Source organism: Phyllostomus hastatus, unplaced genomic scaffold (genome assembly GCF_019186645.2).
Source record: "Phyllostomus hastatus isolate PE091 unplaced genomic scaffold, TTU_PhHast_1.1 phas_scaffold_755, whole genome shotgun sequence".
In the NCBI taxonomy this organism is placed as follows: Eukaryota; Metazoa; Chordata; class Mammalia; order Chiroptera; family Phyllostomidae; genus Phyllostomus; species Phyllostomus hastatus.
Window position 1 is genome coordinate 2,583,211 of NW_025334039.1, and position 21,350 is coordinate 2,604,560.

The window sequence follows — 21,350 nt, forward strand, 5'->3', positions numbered from 1 at the left end:
TTTCCCAAAGTTTTTTAGCCCTTTAGCTAATAGACCGACTCAGAATGAGCCCTCGTAGTTCTTTGTATGTTATCTATTGTTTGATCCTTACTGCCTGACAATGATTAATGAACTTTACCTGTATTCCTGTGCAAATTAAAAGCCAAAAAAAACCCAGCTAAGGCAAGGATCGGCACGTTCTCCTCATGAATGTGGCCAGGCCACTCCGAGGCACCCTCCCCTTGAGAGGGTAGCCATGCCGTCCCTTTTCCTCCACACGACTCAGTAGTCCCTGTGAATTTGTCTTGTATTTCATCCATAACGCCATGGACACTGCAGGCTGGTGTCCGTGTTATAGGTCTATTAACATTTGCTTATATATTTATGTGCTATGTGGGGTATATAAAACTTATGTTACATTCTCTTGTTGGACTGACTCATGGAATGTCTTTTCTTTGATAACACTGAATGCTTTGCTAGGGAATAAAAAGGCATGCCACTTTTTTTTTTAAGATGTTTAAAATTTATTTTTAGAGAGAGGGTGAGAGAGAGGGGGAGAAACATTGATCGGCTGCCTGTTGCAGGTCCCCAACTGAGGATCTGGCCTGTAACCCAGGCATGTGCTCTGGCCATGAATCAAACCAGCGACCTTTCGGTTCACAAGCTGGAGCGCCACTTTTAATTCAGTTACCAAACAGCAGCACCGAGAACACGCCTAAGTCAGGAGTATTAGCTGCAGCGGTCCGTTTGAAAGTGCACCCTCTGGGGCCCCCGCCTCTGTGTGTGGCCTGCTGTGCGGCCTTGGCCAAACCGCAGTCCTTCCTCGCCTGGGTTCACCCATCTGTTATGATTACAGGATTTTCCTCTTTTTAAAAATTCTAGAAATTGCTGGGTATTTTACAAATTTACATGGCCTGTGACAGATGCGATAGTTAAGGATTCTTTTTAATACCCCTTCCCAGGAGACTTGCAACAGGAGCCCGACACACGGCACACTCGGACACGAACACAGACACCAACACGGAGAGGGGCCGCGCTTCCCTGCGGCTGCGGCTGCGGCTGCGGCTGCAAAGAGGGGCGCTGGGGGGAGGAAGTGAACTCTGTTTCTGTCTCTACGCACGGAACGTTTCTGGGCCAGCTTTTTAAAACGTAGAGGTAAGGTAAACGAAACTGGAGACTGTACGATATTCATTAAGACTCCATGGGTGTCTCTGAGTGCCTGCTCCCAAAAGGGCCACTAATAGACGAATTTCTTGTATTACCAAGAACAAGCCTCTCTCGTCTTCCAAATGCTTCATTTACTAAAACACAAACAGGTAAGAAATGACCAGATCAGAAAATTAAGACAATAATATAAAAAGACTAAAATGTGTAAATGAGCAATAAGTTTCTTTACCCTAGGGTAGAAATTTTGTTCATGAAAATTTATTTAACAGTTAATGGGAAAGTATGTAACCAACTCAGAAGTTCAAGGTAATGTTCTGAATGAGCTTCATCATGTTTTAAATTGGTCTACATTTTTTTGTACATTCTGTGCCTTATCCTGGAATGCACTAATCTACCTTGATAACGAATTTCTCATTTGTTAAAACAATGACTCCATGGTTCCATTGTTCTACTCCTGAGGATTCCTATTTTCTTTCTTCTATCTGTCTGTCTATCATGTATACATAGAGCTCTTTGGGATTTAGGGCTCGTTTTCTCCCTGGGAGGGAAGATTCAGGCATCAGATCGCAGGGCTCCATTGTACAGGACAAACCAGACCTCAACGTAATAAGTGAGCAGCCAGGCTCCCCAGAAGGGAGGGGAGCAGATTCTGGAGAAAATCGTTGAAAAGGGCAGATTTATTCACGCTGGGAAGGGGAGGCCCATTCTTTGAGACCATGCTGCATTTCCTTCCAGCCTTCCCATTAAAACCTTTCAATTTTAAAATTTAAATTTTGCATAAATACATACTTTTAAATTACCTACATTTAAAGTATGAAGACGAAATCATTTGTGAACGTGAACATTTCCAAATTACATCTGATCCTATCCTATTTCCTAAGCAAACCACTCTACAGATGAACGCAAGACCAACTTTGCTATCTACCTAAAGTATCTGAGCCACACATTGCATTATAGAACTCGTTCAGAAAAAGCAGGAAAGTAGGACTCTTACCTGAAGAGACTGTGCTTATATCCCAGACCCGAAGCCCTTCTCTTTGGCCTCCGAAGGCATAAATAAATGGGAAATCAGGACAGCAGGCAGAACAGAAGAGAACTCCCTGAGAGACGAGGACAGAGGGTCAGTGGTTTCAATCCTTATGAGAACCCTACCGTAGATCCCTGCTCCCGTCTACAGGAACCTGTGGTCTGAATGGTTACTCGAGACCAGCTCACCAGCATCTCTGTTAGGCCTCCAGCAGAGGTAGTTCACAGTCAAGTTGGAAAGAACATTACAACAGGAAGCCAGACAAGTTCAACCTGATGGCTGTTCTGAGGGTGTGTGTATGGCACGTCAGTACATTCGGGTCTCTTATCTCCACTGTCATTCTGTCTGTTACAGATTACTTACAGATTACTTAGTAAACCTAAATGGCTAATTATTTTTAATTCTTTTACAGCAATGATGGTACTATAAAAATTACTAACCTACCTTTCCACAAAGATGTACATGCACACACTATATTCAACTTTAAACAGCTGCACAGTGTTCCACGTCCACAATTTCATTTATGTAACTCAGTGCCTGGCATGTACCAGGTGTGCAATAAATACTTGTGGAAAGCATTCATTATTTCTAAATTTTCTGCCACTACATAGTCATCGATTTCAGCGTGATCAGAACTAGTTATGCAAAGAGGTGGTACACTAACCCAAACAGCTATGGTGTCCTAACGGGTCGAGATTTCCTGGGGTGGTACTGGTGTTAGGGTAAAAAAACGTGGCCTCTCCACCAGCACCCTAGAAACCCTCTCCCACACCTCTTGTTCTTACCAAGCATGTGTAAGTCACCAGACAGTAACTGATTTCCTCTCAAACTACCCTAAGTCATAAAATCCTCACCAAATTTGGCTAAGACCGAAATGAACTTCCCCAACAAACCGTATTTAATGCAGCGACTCCTGCAGAAAGACAAACAAGGCGGGTCAAAAGCGGGAAACAAAGACGCCCGAGGGTCTCACCATTTTCATGTCCCTGGAGTGAACCAGACTTGGCCTGTCTCCCAGGATGTCCCAGATCTTCACGTACTTGTCTGCCGACGCGGTCACAAGACAGCCCTTGATCTGACTGCTGAGATCAAGACCTACAGGAAGATCGGTTCAGAGACTCTGAAATGCACATTTACTTCATCATAATTTAATAGAAATGAAAGAAACACTGTTCTTGCTCACCGGAGATTTCGTCATTGTGTGCATTAAGTGTAAAAATTGGCTTATCTGAACGTGCATCCAAATTATATACAAAGCCATCATCTGTACTGGCCTGGAAAGAGTAAAAGATAAGCAAGATCATGCTATATGACAATGAATTTTAACAATGGATAAACAGTACAGATTATAGAGAAAATCAGCCATATACCTGACTCACCAGAGGGGCTTATTATTACAAGTTAATGTGGACGGAAAGAATTTACTTATGGGAAAGCCGGGTTTGCTCTTCCATGGACTGATTCAGCAGACAGCCTGTCAGGCAGCTGGCTTTGAGGGGAAGCCATGGGAGTGGTCTGGACTAGGGTTAGAGAGGCGACAGCACAGAGGGGGCGCACCCTGGGAATGTAGGATTAAAAGAGCAGTGAGTTGAGGACAGAGGCCTGGAGAATATGGCCACTTGAGGGACATGCTAAGGATGAGCTCAGAGGAATCAGGGAGGGAAGAGGGAATAACCAAGAATGTCAGGGAAGCCAGGGAAATAGGGCTTCTGAAGACATGATCAATGCTGCTGATATTTTGCTGCAGTTAACCAGGTAAGGATCGAAAAGCAGATTACAGTGGGTCGTGACACTTGCAAGATAGAGAGAGTTAGGCCCTGGCTGGTGTGGCTCAGTGAACTGAGCACTGGCCTGCAAACTAAGGGGTCCCCAGTAGGGGACACGCAAGAGGCAACCACACAATGATGTTTCTCTCCCTCTTTCTTCCTCCCTTCCCCTGTCTAGAAATAAATCGATAAAATCTTAAAAATAAACCAAAAAACAAAAAACAAACCAGACTTAGTTAAGGATGGGGGACAGACTTGAGCCTACACACCGGCCAAGAGCGACAGTCAGTCCAGGGAAAAGGGAGGGGAAAAGGACACCCAACGCAGTCTTGGAGACCGGACTGTGGGTGGGGACAAAAACAAGAGGGAGGAGTTCTCACCCTCTGAGATGAAACCATTTTATTTTGATCACTTTCCCATTTCCCCAAATATTTATGATTTGAGTACCGACGACCATTTATTAGCAAATAACCTCAGGAAATACGTCCGTCTGACTGTTGAGAGCCAAAGTACAACGCAACATTCAAATACAGCCGGGACTTCACTGCTGATCTGGCGTAGGGTGGCTCAGCTGGGAGCTGTACGCACCTCTGTGCACAGAGCTCAGAGTCAGTGTTACATTTCAGGAACCCTTTGCGGTTGTCCATCTTTTAAGAAAGCTCTTTCATAAAGAACTCTTTCCTTCACTTACAAAGCACTACACGTCTACTTTAGGAAAATCAGGAAATGCACAGATGTGTCACAATTCCTTTAATTACTCATCCCTTCTGAATGAAAGCTGGGATTTCATCTCTCCATGGATTGCAGTGCCAATGGGATAGCTGGACACTACAGAGAAAACTGCCATTTCACACACGGCCAGGGTATTCACAGCAAGATCCTACACTTCGGTCCTATCTGGGAGACGGTGCTGATTAGGTGAATGGGCTGGTGTTCTCATTACTGGGCTTCCACTTAAGTACTAGGACTTAAAACTTAAACATAAAAGAATATTAACCATGTTAAGTATTAAAAAACCAATAAAATGATCAAAATAAAATATGTCATACTTTGGAATGGTTGGAAATTAGAAAAATCATTTACATGTTTACTATTTTTTGTGGCTGATCCACTGTTCTGTTGTTGAAAAATACCTTTTTTTTAAACCCTAAAATCCAAATGCTTCACATTATTAACACAGAAAAAGCTTTTCAGAGAGTCTCTCTACAATGGGGTTAAAGAAAGTAAGTACTAGTAACCCGGGTGAGCAGCACGGTAGTACGCACAGTCTTACCAAGAAATGGCAAGGTGAGAAGTGGTTCCAGGTCAGTCGCTCAATCTGCCCGCTGAACCGCCACATGCGGTGGCTGTCATCTGGACTCCGGCAATCGTACAAAGCCACTGACCTGCGCACGTACAGGCAGAGGGAGGGTTTCAAGAGTCCCGATTCTCCCGTATGTTTTAAGTCTATTTTCAATGACATGGCAATAAACCACTATGAAGTCAGGGTCTAATCACTTAAAGCCTGCTTTGAGGTTCCAAAATACAGTAGAAAAGATGAGCTTTCACTAATTGGTGGACTCTGTCACTTGAAGGGACTAGTGGCCCTGGATGTCCTAGTGACCTTGACCTTCTCCAGGTCGAATCCTCCCCGTACAGGATGAATGGTCTCCCCAGAAGGCCAGGACAGTTTCTACTCCCCTTCCTCAGTGGTGCTCAGAGCCAGACACCCATGTCTTGGTCGCACGGACTCTCCACAGCAGGGTACTGTGCTGGGGGAACCAATGGATACTTTCCTAATTTTGCGTGAATCCCAAATAAAAACGTGAACATACCACTCTGCAAGGACAAGGAATCAAAATAAAGACCAGGTCTCTGTTTCTACTAGCTATCTTTCCCACTTGCCAGACCCAGTCTGTGTAGAGCAGCACGCTGTGTCTGGAAATTCCCTGTAGCAGACTAGTGGGACCGAGTCTTCAGCGCTCCCTGTGTCCGTGACCCCTGTCAGTGATGTGGCAGTTCTTCCCGTAAAAGGCAGAGTTCACTTCTCACTCCGTGACATCTGTGTTGGCCGAGAGAGTAAGACACAGATGTACTAGCGCTCAGCCTAGGTCTGAAGAAGACTTGGCATCTCTGCTTGAGCCTTCAGCCTCACCACGACCAAGCCCGCTGGTCCCAGGAGGACACGCCACATGAGGAGAGCGCCAGGTCTCCACGGCCCGGCCTGAAGAGCCAAGACCGGCAGAGCTGCCAGCTGAATACAGAATAGGCTGACTCAACCTCGCGGAGTCATGACATAAAAGTTTATTACTTTAAGCCACTGAATTTTGGGATGGCTTGTTTCGCAGTCATGGTTAACTTATAAACCCTCTAAAAATCAAAGTAGTTGCTAGTTATGAACTACATTACTACGAAAGAACCACATTCCCTTGCAGAGTGAAAGGACCACAACTGGTAAGGACAAATGAGTATTACTGAAGTTTTAAACACACAGGTGCCTCAATACTACATTTTCTGAGCATCAATGAGATTGTATCCTTTCTCAATCAGTTCAAGAGGATAAAAACAGTAGCAGTAATTCCTGAGAGGCTTTCTTACTTATCATATGAGCCAGAAATCAGAGTCTGTGCTTCAAATGGATGAAACTGAAGAGTCTGGACCTAAAATGAAGAAATATGAATGAACAGATCTGTCTGGTGAGTCAATTTGGCAGTGTGTTTCTAAATGTTTCTCTTTGAAATGTGGTATTATTTAAAGGAACAAAGGTGAACTGCATAATCAAAAGGACAAGCATATTTCTAAATAAAGGCTGACACTTAAGACATAATACAGCATGCCTCAAATTGTGTTTACCGAAGTATTTATGTGCCTGAAATGTTGATGTGTTGAGAAACAAGGGGAGAGGTCAACCGTGTCCAGGCGACAGCCCGTGCTCCCGAAGCCCCACAGCGCATTTTCAGGAGCCTTTGTGCACGTGTTACAAGGCACCAATGTTCCCAGTCACTCCACCTTTCTACACCTGTTCTTGCAGCTTTTGAGATGAGCAATTACAACCATTACCCAGGGCTCTGTAAAGGACTCAAGGAGACAGAATGTCGAAGTGCTGTGTAATTCGCAAAAATCCATCTATAAATATCAGGGGTTATTTGGAATAACCGATATTTCTCTTAGACCTTTCAGAACCCTTGTCCCCACTAACTCATCATACCTTGTCTGTGTGCACAGCAAGGCTGGCTGCCGGCTTCCCCAAGGACATGTCCCACAGAATCACAGTGTTGTCAGCTGATGCACTTGCCAGCACATTTCTGAGAAAGGAGGAAACAAATAAGGCAATCTTTTGAAGGTCAAGAGCATTAAATGTAAGAATTCCATTTACAGTAGCATAAAAATACTTTGGAATAAATTTAATAAAAAATTCGAGACATGTCAAAAACTATACAAGATAGATATGAAAGAAAGAGTATCTAAATTGACAGGAAGCTATTCCACGTTCGTGGACTAGAAGACAATGTTAAGACAGAAACACTGCCACCTACAGACAGACCTACAGATTAAACCAATCCCTTTCAAAATCCGAGCCGACATTTTTGCAGAAAACTGACAAGCTGGATTTAAAATTCATATGGAAATGCAAGAGATCCAAAATAGCTAAAATAATCTTGAAAGGAGAGCAAAGTTGGACAAAATCAGTTTCTGGTTTCAAAGCTGCCTGAAAAGCCACAGGGTGATCGTACCACGTGGTGCTGGCCTCCGAGTAACGGAACGGAGTGAAAAGAAACTCTCGGGGAAGAGAGGTAGGCGCCCCTGGCTACACAGTCAGATACTGCATGTCTGAAAAGTTACTGTGGCAGTGTCGCAGCACAGTGGTTGAAAATCACCGATCTAGACTATGTGAAGAATTTTCAACCAAATAATGGAAAGAAATAAAACAAATTAGAAGATGGGCAAAGGATCTGAATAGGTATTTCTCTACAGAACATCAAAATGGCCAACGAGCATGTGAAAAGATGCTCAACACCACTGGTCTTTAGGGGAATGAAGCTTAAAAGTGGGATACCACTTCCTGCTCATAGGATGCCTATAATGAAAAAGACCATAAGGAGCGTTACCAAGATATAGAAAGACTGGAAGTCTCCTACACTGCAGTGGGAATAGCACTGGGAATATAAACAACATAGACACGACACTATATAACCCAGCAATTACACATATACTCAAGAAAATGGAAACATATGTCCACGCAAAAACATGTTCATGAATGTTCACAACAGCATTATTCATAATAGAAAAAAGTAAAGCCAAACTAAATGTCCATGAACTGGTAACAGATACACACAATGTGGCATATCCACACAAGGGAACACCATTCAGCGATAAAAAGATGCACTACAGCCCTGGCTGGCGTAACTCAGTGGATTGAGCGTGGGCTGCGAACCAAAGCATCGCAGGTTCGATTCCCAGTCAGGGCACATGCCTGCGAAGGCCACGGCCCCCAGCAACCGCACATTGATGTTTCTCTCTCTCCCTCCCTCCCTTCCCTCTCTAAACATAAATAAATAAAATCTAAAAAAAAAAAAAAAAAAAAGATGCACTACAACATACGACAGCCCGGATGGACCTTGAACACATTATGCTGAGTGACAGACGCCTGACACAGATGCCTACGTCCTGTGTGATTCCATTTCTAGGCGACGTCCAGAGCAGGCAAATCCACAGAGACAGGAGCCAGACTAGTGGTACCCAAGGCGGGGGGACAATGAGCAGTGACTGGTTATGCGTGTGGACTGCTTTTTGGATTGATAAAAGTCTGGAATTAGCTGGTGGTGATGGTTGCACAACTTTGTGAATATACTAAAAACCACAGAATTGTATGACCTGAGAATTTATATCAACTTAAAAAAAAAGCATCAAATGCTATGAATAGGAAAAATTCAGTAGCTTACTTTTTAGGGGTCAAGTGCTAATAATGTAGTTTTATAACACAACGAAGACCAGAAAACCTGAAATCAATTCTTGGTGCTGCCACTTCCTAGCTGTGAGGCTCCAAAACAAGTCCCACTTCGCCGCCTGCCAACGAGAACGACACAACCCACCCAGCTCGGGGGCTGCACGTGCCGGACTGACTGAGAGGCAGCAGGCCCCTGATGAGTGTTTTAAGGCCTTGGCATTTCAGAGATTAAATGTTAGCTTAAATTCCCAATAACCAGTTTACTTAATACAATGCCTGCCAAGAGCAAAAGCTGAAATCTCACGGTACATTTTTCGACCCAAGTCACTCCAAAAACCATCTGAGGTTCCTCTCACATTGAAGTTCTTATTGCGTGAAGCTTAAAAACAAACGAAGCTTGAAAATAAACAACTTAAAAAACCCCCAAAACTTACGGATACTACACCCCAAGAAGAGCACTCCAACAAGAGTGTGAATTAGCAGAGAACGTGCACTTTGTTCCTGGGAGCATTTTACCAGAAACCAAGGTCCTCCCAGGTACCAGTGCTGACATGCTATTTCTCACTGCAATCCCAAACTCGATGCACCACAGCATGGGAAGTATTTCAAAGCACTCTGCACCTTTTCAGTAAGGAAAGGGGAGAGCAGGATCCAGGGCGAAACTGAGAAAGAAGAGTTAAGGAACAAAGAAATGTGTGGCACTGGAGTCAGAGGTGAGTGCAGATGCAGCAGGACGGTGCTGATAAGGGTCTGAATGAAGCCAGGGAGCTGAGGCCAGGAAAGGAATTGATGAATCAGTTGGAACACTGATAAGGGTCCATGGAGGACAAACTCTCATTTACTCAAAGTAACAGCTGCTATAAGAACTGAGTCTATGTAATTCGTGTGACAGTTCAGGTTTGTAAATAAGAGGGGGTTCCTAAAAGCACGGCACACTTGCTGTTAGATCTCTCGTTTATCTGCCACGTAGTCAGGTCCAGGCCCAACTCCAACAAAGCCCTAACAACCGCTTTTAGCTCGGCAGCATCAGACTCACCGGTGGAAGCTTACAAATAAAACAAAAGAAAAAAAACCCCAACAGGTCCTGGGCCCCTGCTCTAGATCTGCTGACTCAGTCTTGGGGATTTGAGCCCAGGGACCTACCCTAAAGGGTTACCCAGAAGATTCTGATTTGCAGCTAAGTCTGGGAAATACTAACCTGAACAACTTTCTCAGGTCCTTTTCCCCAAATGGCTGTAAGTCTGAAGAAGTCTGAACACGAACAAGAAGGCAGGATATCCTTTGGCAAACTGGCACCCTGGGGTCCCCGGAATACAATTATGAAGTGCCCAGTGTCATAAAAACACTCGGTAAACGTGTCTTGGGTGATCCAGTTTGTTCCTACCCCGCAAGTAAGCTGTACTCGCCCTAATGCTCACCTTTCCGGCTTCCCCTCAAACCCACTGTGCTGTGAGGAAAATGGCTTTGGGGAGGACTGTTGTTTAAGGGTCGGTATAAAGACTCTGCAGATGCCACATGCAGAAGAGCGGAGCTGAACCCTCATTTTATGCCACATACAAAAGTTCTCTCAAAATGGGCCAAAGACCTAAGAGCTAAAACTATAAAACTCTAGGGGGAAAAGCTCCATGACAATGAATTTGGCAATAATTTCTTGGATGTAACACAAAAAGCACAGGCAATAAATTGGACTACATCAAAATTAAAAAATTTTGTGCAAAGGACACCATCAATAGTTAAAGGCAACCCACTGAATGGGGGAAAATATATGTAAATCTGATAAGGGATTAATACCTAAGAATACATTAAAAACTACAACTCAATAACAAAAACACAAACAACCCAATTTAAAATGGGCAAAGAACTTCATCAGCATTTTCCCAAAGAAGATACACAAATGGCCAATGAGCACTTGAAAAGATGCTTTTCTTTTCAACCATAAGGACGGCTACTATGAAACCGAGCAGAAACAGAAGTAACACGTGCCAGCAAGAGTGTGGAGAAACGGGACCCATGCCAGAATGGAAAGGGGTGCAACTGCTACAAAAAACCGTGTGGTGGCTCTGCAAAAAGGTAAACGCAGAATTAGAACTCAGCAATTTCACTTCTGGGTACGTTTATTCAAAAGACCTGAAGGCAGAGACTCTAACGCATACTCGTACACCCTCGCTGTTCACGTCTGCGTGAACAGCAACATTATTCACACAAGACCCAGAAGCAACGAGAGTGTGCGCTGCAGGAGAGGCAGGAGAGGAAGGAGAGGAAAGACAGACACGGACACAAAGACGGGCAAGGCACAACGCGGGCATGAGGTCAAATCACAGGGGTCACAGCCCTTGACAAATCCGCCCGTGTTCATTCTCTTTACCTGATCAGCCTATTCCAGGAAAGGTCCAGGACAGCGTCGGTATGCCCTTCTGCTGAAGAACTCTGGAATGATCATTTAATTTTACTACTTTGTGTGTTAAATTCCCCCCAAAATACAAACGATGTTAATTTGAAAGATTCTTTGAATCTTAAGATGACTGTTCTTTTTTTTTTAATTCTCAGTCGAGACTATGTTTACTGATTTTGAGAGAAAGAGAGAGAGAGAGAGAGAGAGAGAGAGAAACGTCAATCAGTTGCCTTCAGTATGCAGCCCAACTGGGGATCGAACCCACAACCTTTTGGTATATGGGATGATGTTCCAACCAACTGAGCCACCTGACCAGGGTTTACTGTTCTGATCTTAAGAAAATCTGAAAACTAAGAAAAGGAAACATCTTGTCTTCCTGTTACTTTAGAGAGCAATAATAAATATTCTTTAAAGAAGAAACTACAATTGTTCTTAATCGATGTGCTATAATTCTACAAATCAACTCCCCTCTGCAAAACTTACCAGTTTAAAAGCTACAGAAATTAGCCCTGGCTGGCATAGCTCAGTGGATTGAGCACGGGCTGAGAACCAAAGGATCACAGGTTCGATTCCCAGTCAGGGCACATGCCTGGGTTGCAGGCCAGGTCCCGAGTGGGGGCCACACGAGAGGCAACCACACACTGATGTTTCTCTCTTTTTCTCCCTCCCTTCCCCTGTCTAAAATAAATAAAATAATTTTTAAAAGCTAGAGGAATTAATACATGGATATTTGGAATTCAACATAGTCAGGGTTACACAGAAATTTTTAAAAGTTCAAGCATATTAGTGTGAATAGTTAGTATAAATGAAATACCTGAGAGTAAATTGTTTTATATAAGGATGAATAATGTGTCAACAGGTTTTATGCAGAAATCAATTTTTCCTTTGATGGGCACTTTGAAACTAAAAACTGTCACTTTTAAACTATCTGGACTGTTCACTTAGACACCGAAAGTGTATAACTGAAAAGGCGTGTGATCTTGTCCCTCCTCCCCCTAACCCCAGAACACTTATTTATTTGTCACTGGAGTTGAAATATCATTAACTTGCTTACCTTTTTTCCTTTCTTTTTCTTCTTTTTGGATAGCTTACTTCCCAGCGTGAAGACTGGCTCTAAAGAGTCCACTATATCAAGGTCCCACACTTCAATAACGGGGGTCATGTTGCCCACAGCAATGTAATTCCCTACAGGAGGAAGTGATGTGCTCATGACTTGTCATAGAGTTACCCCTGACGAAGCACACGCACACGACACTGCAGAGTGGACCGAGCAGTGGCTCAGAGCGGCTTCTCTAACTCGGCTGCATACACATCCCATCCCGAGTGCTGTTAAAATGCAGATTCTGCTCAGCAGGTCTTGGGTGGGGCCCGCGGCTGCCTTTCTAACCAGCCCCGATGCCAGTGCTGGCTGCTGGGTTCTCAGGCCACAGTCTGAGTGACAAGGGCCCAGGCCTTGGGCCCAGTCCTTGGCCCCAGGGTCCTTGCTCAACTACGGGAAACAAAAAGCCCTTCCATGCTCACGCGGTGAGGATGAGGAGGTGATCAATCAGGGACATGAACAAGCTTTGTAAATGGGACGTAAGGTTACGAGGATTCTCAGATTTCACCCGTATTAACGGAGCGACCAGCAGTATGCAGCTTTGGCTGAAAAGGCTAACATGAGAACCCAGTTCTCCCCTCACTTTGGTTTTAATTGGGGTTTTCTGAAAAGGGTCATGCCCCTAAATTCGAGCTGGTAACCTCAGACACACCATGCCATTTCACACAGGGTTTTTATGAGACCACCACACAGCTCTGCACCCAAAATGCTTTCAGGCCCTGTTCTTCTGCCTGTGGAAAGTGCAGACACATACAGGCCCAAAACAATGATGTGATTGCGTTTTAGCAATTATGTAACTACAGTTTCATAAACCACCAACAATTCCAAAGACATTCATACAGAACATACAACTTATGAGGCTAGGAGACACACACAGGACTAGGAACCATTGTGCAATCTTAAGCTTCCCAATTACCAGTAGAATCGTCTGGGCTAGGGTCAAAATTCAGCCACTCCACACTAAGAGGGTACGCGGACAGCAGTATGTCATGGTGTACGTAAAAAGAATCTTCTTCTTGATTATAAACTGCAAAGATTGAGAAAAGAGACTTTAATGCACCAGAGTAAGAAATCACATCCCACTCAGAAGAACAGACTCTCCCTGTTAAACCTGCAGGCAGCACATGCTCGAAAGGAAACATATTTGACGGCACGAAAGGAGATTCCCAAGCCGTTACTGCTAGACAGAATGTCTGCGTGTCTGACAGACGGCCGTCACCTGGTGCGCCCCAGCTGGGAGCGAGAACGCTGACAGAGGACTGCCACCTGCCTGGGTACACCATCTGCACGCTCACCGGCTGACATGGTCCCACCTTCCGGCTCACCCCTTCCACAAAACAAACACCGACGCGGTCTCCATACGGAATACGGGCACACGCCGCAGAACGGCATTTCAGCCAACGACAGACCACATATCCAAGTGCAGTTCGGAGAATTCCCATCACCTAGGGACGTCGGAGCTGCACATAACCCTGCAGTGCAGTGCGCTTCCCACGTTAGTGGCGATGCTGGTGTAAACAAACCGACTGCACTGCCAGCCGTATAAAAGCAGCGCATATGTTAGTTATGTACCGTGTGCAATACCTGATCACCTTAATGACTACGTTACTGGTTTATGTACTTACGGTACTTTTTATTGTTACTCTTTCTGCTTACTACAAACCTCCGATGTGAAACAGTATGCTCTGCTAACCTGGCAGCAGCCTCATATATTTCTGGTTTACGGCATCGCTTCATCGCATCCTTTCCTCCTGCGCTCGATTTAATCTCGTGCTGCTCTGTTCAGTGCCACGTCGTGCAGGCTTGCAGCCGAGGAGCAACCGGCTGGCCCCAGGTCTGTGAGGGGCACTCTGCGCCGCCTGCGCGACAGAATCGCCTGACGGTGCACTTCTCAGAACCTATCCCCCCGCTAAGCAGGGCATGACTCTAATTATTTTATCTTTTAAAGGTTTATCTGGTTATAAGTTAAGAAGAATAAAAAACAGGAGGACTAAAAAGAGATATGCATATTTAGAAATCTAAATGCTTGGCAAAATTACTTATTTAATATTGAAAAAAAGTTTATGGCCTGACTTGTGTAGCTCAGATCCCAGTTCGGGGTGTGCGAGAGGTGGCCAATCAATGTCTCTCACCCACAGAGATGTTTCTATCCCTCCCTTCTTCATTCTAAAAAGAAATAAAATCTTAAAGCAAAAACACTGTTAAACTCAATGACTAAGAAGTCTATTAAAAAAATTACATAGTGAAACGCTGATTAACTAGAGCTCACATAGTCAGAAATTTCCCCCAAACATGCTTTCTGTTAGGAGAAGTGCTAATGCTATAGAGATTTCAGTTCCTCAGACCTCTGCTCCTGGGACAGACCCTGGGACCAGCCACACGGGTTCCATGTAATGTCCTATCACATCACTCAGGATGAGGATGAGCATTCACAGCGATTAGCTTGTGCTCCTATAAGAACCTCAGCTACAATGTATTCAGCCTACATTTTAAATAAAAACGGTGATGATGCTTTAAAATAATCTCAACTTTAACCATCTCGGATCATTGAAATCAACTTTAGAATGCAATTCTGAAAATATTGACTAGAGAATGCTGGGTAACTGGGGGCTTCACACCACATTGAGACAACATCCATTTTTAATGACCTAACTTAGAAGAAAGTAGGAATACAATTGCTTTATTTTAACGTCTCTGCTCCCCTCTGATACTCACTAAGTTAGAAGGAATGACCACAATAAATTCTCACATGACAATGTATAAAGTCAGTGATGACAAACTGCCATAGTTTTAATTCTTTGAAATTAGGATTGGTCTTTTAAAAAAATGTCACCAACGTGTTTTCATGTGAAATATGTAAGAAGTTCGAAGATAATTAGAATAACTTCATGTTGAAATACCTGCAATTTGAAGCTTGCTTTATTTTACAAATAGAAAATAATGGGCTGTGGGACAAAAACACCCTATTCGTCCGACTTCCTGCAGGCAGCCTTAAAGGTCTGAAGTTAGAGAAATTCAACCTCATAGAGGAACTGACAAAATCACCTAGATGCCAATAAACATTAAAGTGAAAGGTTTTAATCTGCAAACCGTGCTCCCATAACAGGCCTTGGCCAGATGACCTCGCCGAAGCGCCACACCTCTAAGGCGGAGCAGCAGCGGGAGAGGGCTGGGGCAGGGGAGCACCCGGCGGGGACGGACTGGTCTGAGGGTGTGTGCGGAGAGACAGAGGGGCAGGGAGACAGCCACTCCGTTAACGTGTGTTGACTAATTAATATCACCATTAAAATGTGATTTAAAAATTCAAATAAAGAAAAATTCAAATGACTGCCCACTTCAGGGTCAAAGCCGTCACCTGCAGTTTCATGCAAACGTTCCCTGGGAACTGAGATGCGCCCGAGATGCTGTGGTTCCTGTATAAACGGGAACGCAGGCTTCTGTGTAGAATTTTTATGAAGAAAGTAAAATATACTGCAAAAAGGGAAATATTTGAAATGATGCTGTGAAAAAAAGGATGAAAACCTGTCTACTGCGTATCCTTTGCCACATAAAGAAAAAGCGGCCAGAAGGGAGGCTGGAGCATGAAGCCGGGGTGAGAAGTTGCCTGTCAGTGAGGGGAATGTGTATCGTTCTTATATTTTTTGTATAGTTTACATCCAGGTTTTCTCCAATGAGGGGAGAAAGTGAAAAAAAAAATGGCTCAAGTGTTTAAATGAAAGCTAAAAAACCCTCATGGGAACCCTCCTGAAGACCTATTTCCATAAATAAGGTTGGGCACCACAGGGCCAGCCTCCACGTGACCAGGCACAATAACCAGGAAGCCTGCAGACTGTGCAGAGTTTAACCCTGCAACGGGCGTAAATGAGGCTTCCCTCATTTAGGATCTGACGCTTGACGATTCATGAAAGTAACCATTACGGTTATTACCTTGCTATCACTAAAACGGACCAGAATCTTTAAGCAAGGGCTAAAGTGCTGCACTTACCATGTACTTCTAAATTGCATTGGTCCTGTTCAGCTCTACCACAGACTATGAGGTTGTCACTGGGTTTAATCAAGAAATCCTCACGTTCATATTGCTCCTAAGTGGAGAGACAAAGAGTCACGGACCGGAAGCAGGCAGATGCTCAGTGGGGTTTGTCAGTCAAACACTCAGGGGGAAGAATCAGAAAAACCACGTGAATATTTACCGTATCTTTCAGGGTCACGTAAGGGTCTTGCTCATTACTCCCATAGACTGTAAGACCCAGGAGCGATTCACCAAGAGTTTCGGTATCTATAAGAATTCATAAACTGAAATGAATCAAACAGTCATTTTGACAAAAGCATTCTTTCCATGGCATCCCATCTTTAGAGTTGGATGCCACTGTCTATTTTACAGTTAACTCTGGTTCGCCCATAGTCAGGAAAGGAAATACTGGATAATTATAAAGAGGCACTTAAAAACCATTTATATTTAACCTTGGAATGCATATCCGATAGTCTTGGAATTCATAATCTTCCAGTAAAAGAATTAAATCAAAGTGTGAAACTCCCTTAGAAGACACTTGAACTCTGCCCAGAACCTCTAGCTTGCTCTAATCATTATTCAAAAGTGCTGGAGAGGCAGCCTTCAGGCCTTGGAAACGAAATTACCATAAAACAATGGCATCAACACAGAATAGGTAAGAGTTCCCTGGTCAAATAAAATTGAAAAGTGATGGGTTTCACTAAGTTAAATGGGTTCCTTTATTTCAAGATTTCTCGGAACCTCTGATATGCTAATTTGCCTTATGAATCTGAAAGAGGGGTTATCATATGCCTTTTTCACTAAACTTACCACAAAATGGCATTCTTTTTGCCAGGGTGACATAGAGTTGACCCCAAGTAACACAAAACTCAAGAAAAGGAAGATACTTTTAATTGTCAGGGGAAGCTGTTTTAAGGACCAAGGACCGATGAGCGACAGGCACGGGAATTTCTGCCCTATGAGAGAAGACGGAGCCGTAATCTGCAGGGGCGGAGAGTGTTAAGGAGCGTTTGCTAACGCCACCCGCCACCCCTTCAGGTCGGGTTCTCTTCCTCTCTCTGTACTCCACAGCACCCTGTCCTAGCAGGAGAGTAACAATCCGGAGACCAGTGGGAAAAAATATCCTCTGCATCCACTGAGGTGCACAGCTGACCCCGACTTCAGATTGTGACTTACAATTTTTCAGCTTTCTGATGGATGGCGCAAAAGTGATACGCATTCACCAGAAACCAGCTAGGCTGAAGTTACAATGTTTGGTAGGTGCACTGAGTGCATTTTTGAATTAAAATACTTTTCAATTTACGATGGGTTTACTGGGACGTAATCCCGTCAGAGGTTGAGGAGCACCTGTACTAAAACGAAGACTTCAGAGCCAGGTGATGTTCAAACCAAACCCCACTGTCCGCCAGCTGTGTGACACTGGGACAGTCACTCCGCTTCCTAAGCCTCCACTTTCTCTTTTGTAAAATGGAGACAGCAATTCCTCTCATTGCAGATGAAGGAAAAATAGACTACAGATTATTATAACCATTACTTCCAACAAAATAATATACAATGCTAATTTCTCTGAAGACCTTAGGTCAGTGGGTTAGAGCTTATTTTCTAAGCTAATTTAGGAGACATGCTGTCTGCCCAAGCCTTGAGCCAGACGATGTAGCTGTCACAAAGGACACCAAACTCTCAGAGGGAAGCTCGGGAACCCCAGAAGCACGCACGGTCAGATGCACCAAGTTTGTGATTGAATACCAGAACGAGCGAGCAAGGGCTAACCTGGGCCGCCTTCCTCATCGTATCTGTCCAGCTCGTACTCGGCCAGCTCGTCCTCATCCAGCGTCCTGTCACCCTCTCGGTCGCCGTCCTCCAAGGCCTCCCTTGGTCGTGCCTGGGTACGCGCACTCTGCATGCCATCCTCTGAAGGGTCTCCTGTCTCCTCCTCCTCACTGCCACCTTCTTCTCTATGCCGACGGAAAGGAAAGTCACCCAATGGCACTCTTCAACAACAAGACCACTCTGTCACCCTTATTTAAGACGGGCGTTTCATCTGGTCTTTACTACAGACATCAACACGCCTACACTTACTGTAATTTCTCCTTTGCTTCAGCAATGAGACGTTTTACTTCTTCTTTACTAAGCTCTACCTACAAGACAGCAAACGATTTCATTATGATGTAGGTAAAGAACTCACTGTAAGTCTTTGAATTAAAAAGAAGTTGCAAATTAATGTAAAATATAACTCAGGCAAAAAACAAATGTCCAGATTCTCTAAATTAACATAATTAGAGTTTTCACAGGTTCTTGCCATTAAGATCCCCCCACCCCCCAGGTGTTCAAAAACCACATTCAGGCCACTCTTATTCTCTCCAGTCTTCCTCGGGAAGGCTGATTTGTATCAGCTGGCTTCTTTGGCGGCCGCCTCATTTTCTTCCAGTTACTTTGACTCCTTCTTGGTCACTTTTCTCCATTTTCCCTTGCCTTGGTCTCCTGCTCTTTTTCCCGTTACCACCAGCAAGCACTCACTCACCGTGCTGGAATTTCCTTGCAAAGCTCATTCATTCTCAAGGCTAAAACTACCACCTCTGCACTGATTACTCTCAACTTTCCCTTCTCTAGCCGTACACTCCAGCTCCACTTTCCTGACTGCCCATACTCTCCGTTCGGACATCCTGTTGAAAACTGAAGTCATTCTCTGCTTCGAAACTGGCACTCCTTCACACAATCAACGCTTCAGTACCTTTTAGAACACACCTATCACTGCTATCCTGTAAGCTCCTTGAAGACAGAATCCAACTAGTCCTTATGTGCCTAAGCACACAGTTCAGTGTTCATCTTATGGTAGGGATGCTTGACGGCAGACAACTGATGAATGAATGAATGAACGAATGACCCAGTTTATAGCAAAACACCTCTAGCAATATGGAAATCCTCTTAAGGGGTGATACTCCATTGTTGAATAGTTCCAGATATTCAAAGTTCTTAAATTTAACTAAACGATACTTATTTTTCTAATTTCTTTTAATGGCCTGAGTTTTCCTTTCTAGCATTTTGTAGAATATAAATTCAATCTTTTCTTTCTATAAACTCTTCAAGCAATGGTTCTCAACTTGTCTGCCCATCAGAATCACCGGGGAATCTTTTAACAATTTTAGGCTACACTCCAGACCACAATACTTGGGAGTAGGGCTCAGCCATCAGCACTTCCTGAAGATCTCCAAGGGGTTATAATAAGTATTTGAAAGGCTATATGCCCCTTTTAGTAACAATCTTTTAGTTCCCTCAATAATTTTTAATGAGATAATTTCCTGTCCCTATTCTATACTTAGGCACTGAGTGTCTACTGTGAGCCCAACACCAGAGACACTGGTGAATAAAACAAACACAATCTGTGCCCTGAGGAATTTACATCCATTGTTGCTAGTCCGATCCCTCATAACAGTTCATTCCACCTCCGAACCACTTACACTTCTATCACCGCTCTTGTCTGTCATCACTGGCGCAGTTACGCTCATGGAAAAAAATCACCAAACGGCACTCTTCAATACCAACTCCCCTCCGCCTTCCTTCCCTCCTTTTACAGCACTTATTCTCATTGACATATTATACACGCACAGGTCAACTTCATACAGACAGGGACTTGCCCCGGACAATGCCTGGTACTCAGAAAGCGCCTAGTAAGTATCCGGTGAACAACCTACGTGATCTTCATCTCTGCTACCGACCCACTCTTTTCATGTGCCACGTTTGCCTCTCATCTTCACTGCCCCTTCAACAGCTCACTTGAATTACCGCAAGAAATTCCTAACTTGACTCCCAGCCTCGGGACAGAACAGTTTCCACGCCACTTTTTCTATACCATAGCTTTCATCCTGCTTATTCCTCCGAACGCCGAGCACAGGGAATGGAAAGTGGAGATGCACCTAAATGATCCCGATTCCCCTTGTCCTGAAACGCACTGGGGTGTGGCTTAAGCTGCGGGGTTGTCAATTAGACATTTTTCGCGGGGGGCGGGGGCGGCGGCAATTTCTCAGAGCAACAACCCGCCCTCTTCCAGCCCAGGAGGTCCAAACGTGCGCGACTTGGGGGGTGGGGCTTATCTGGGGTCGCAGGAAGGGACCCTGAAGAGGCGCAGTCCCAGACTCCCCAGGTCCTCGGAGCTGCAGCCCTAGTCACGAAAATAAGGCCCAAACCGACTCCACCTCGCCCAGTCAAAACAGCCAGAGCAGCGCCGCGTGTCCCGGTCGGGGTTCCCCAGCTAACCCAGGACGCTCAAAGAGGTCGCTCCCCCGGCCTGTGAACGACCAGGCCTTACCTTGTCCGGCGTCTCTTTGGCCACGCCGCAGCGGACCCAGGCCACGCACGTCACTTGGCGGCTGCGGTTCATGGTCCTCGGCTCAGGAACGCCTCACCCCAGAGACTCGGCCCCAGCGGGACTGGAACGCTCGCCGCCTTCGGGGCCCCAAGCTCCGGCACGAAAACCGGGAGCGCAGGCGCGGACACTGTTTCCGGCGGCGGCGGCGGGCGCGTCTGACGTCATTTGAAGGCGCCGATGGGAAAGGAGTGGGACAAAGGTGGGAAGCGGAAGCAACCGGTCGCGGAATCCACGTGCGAAGTGCTGTTTGGGTGTGCCACGCATGGGTTTTCAGGACTGTCCGGTCTGTGACGGTGTCTGCGAGCTTCGTGGAGGCAGTAAATAAAATTGGAGCTTTAGGGGTCAGAGGCAGATTTCCTCCGACGTTTATTTTGCCTGCAGTTTCGTAGAGCAAGCTGATAAATGGTATTTTGTGTGTGTGTGTTTAAAGCTTTCTCAGATGAATTTATCATTTCAAAGAGATGTTTCTGTCGTTACATTTCCTTATTTTCTTGGACGTTACCTTCTCACCTTCAGACATTTAGCACCTATTACAGGTTAGGTGTACAGTAGTGGCTTAGCAGCAGCAAACACAAAGTGCCTATAACGTGGGAGGCACTGTTTTAAGTGCCTTATGAC

General features: G+C 44.8%; 1 protein-coding gene across 1 annotated transcript; it reads right to left on the bottom strand.

Moving 5' to 3' along the window:
* Positions 1–520: 520 nt before the first annotated feature.
* PWP1 (PWP1 homolog, endonuclein) lies at positions 521–20,865 on the bottom strand. Its single transcript, XM_045826691.1, has 15 exons — positions 20,673–20,865; positions 18,446–18,504; positions 18,137–18,321; positions 16,548–16,633; positions 16,343–16,439; positions 13,274–13,384; positions 12,313–12,443; positions 11,232–11,293; positions 7,127–7,223; positions 6,517–6,578; positions 5,213–5,324; positions 3,357–3,447; positions 3,147–3,268; positions 2,141–2,246; positions 521–1,280 (listed from the first exon to the last, which is right to left on the bottom strand). The coding sequence occupies exons 1-15, from the start codon at positions 20,742–20,744 to the stop codon at positions 1,171–1,173; spliced, it is 1,503 nt and encodes a 500-aa protein (XP_045682647.1). The 5' UTR covers positions 20,745–20,865; the 3' UTR covers positions 521–1,170.
* Positions 20,866–21,350: the final 485 nt, after the last annotated feature.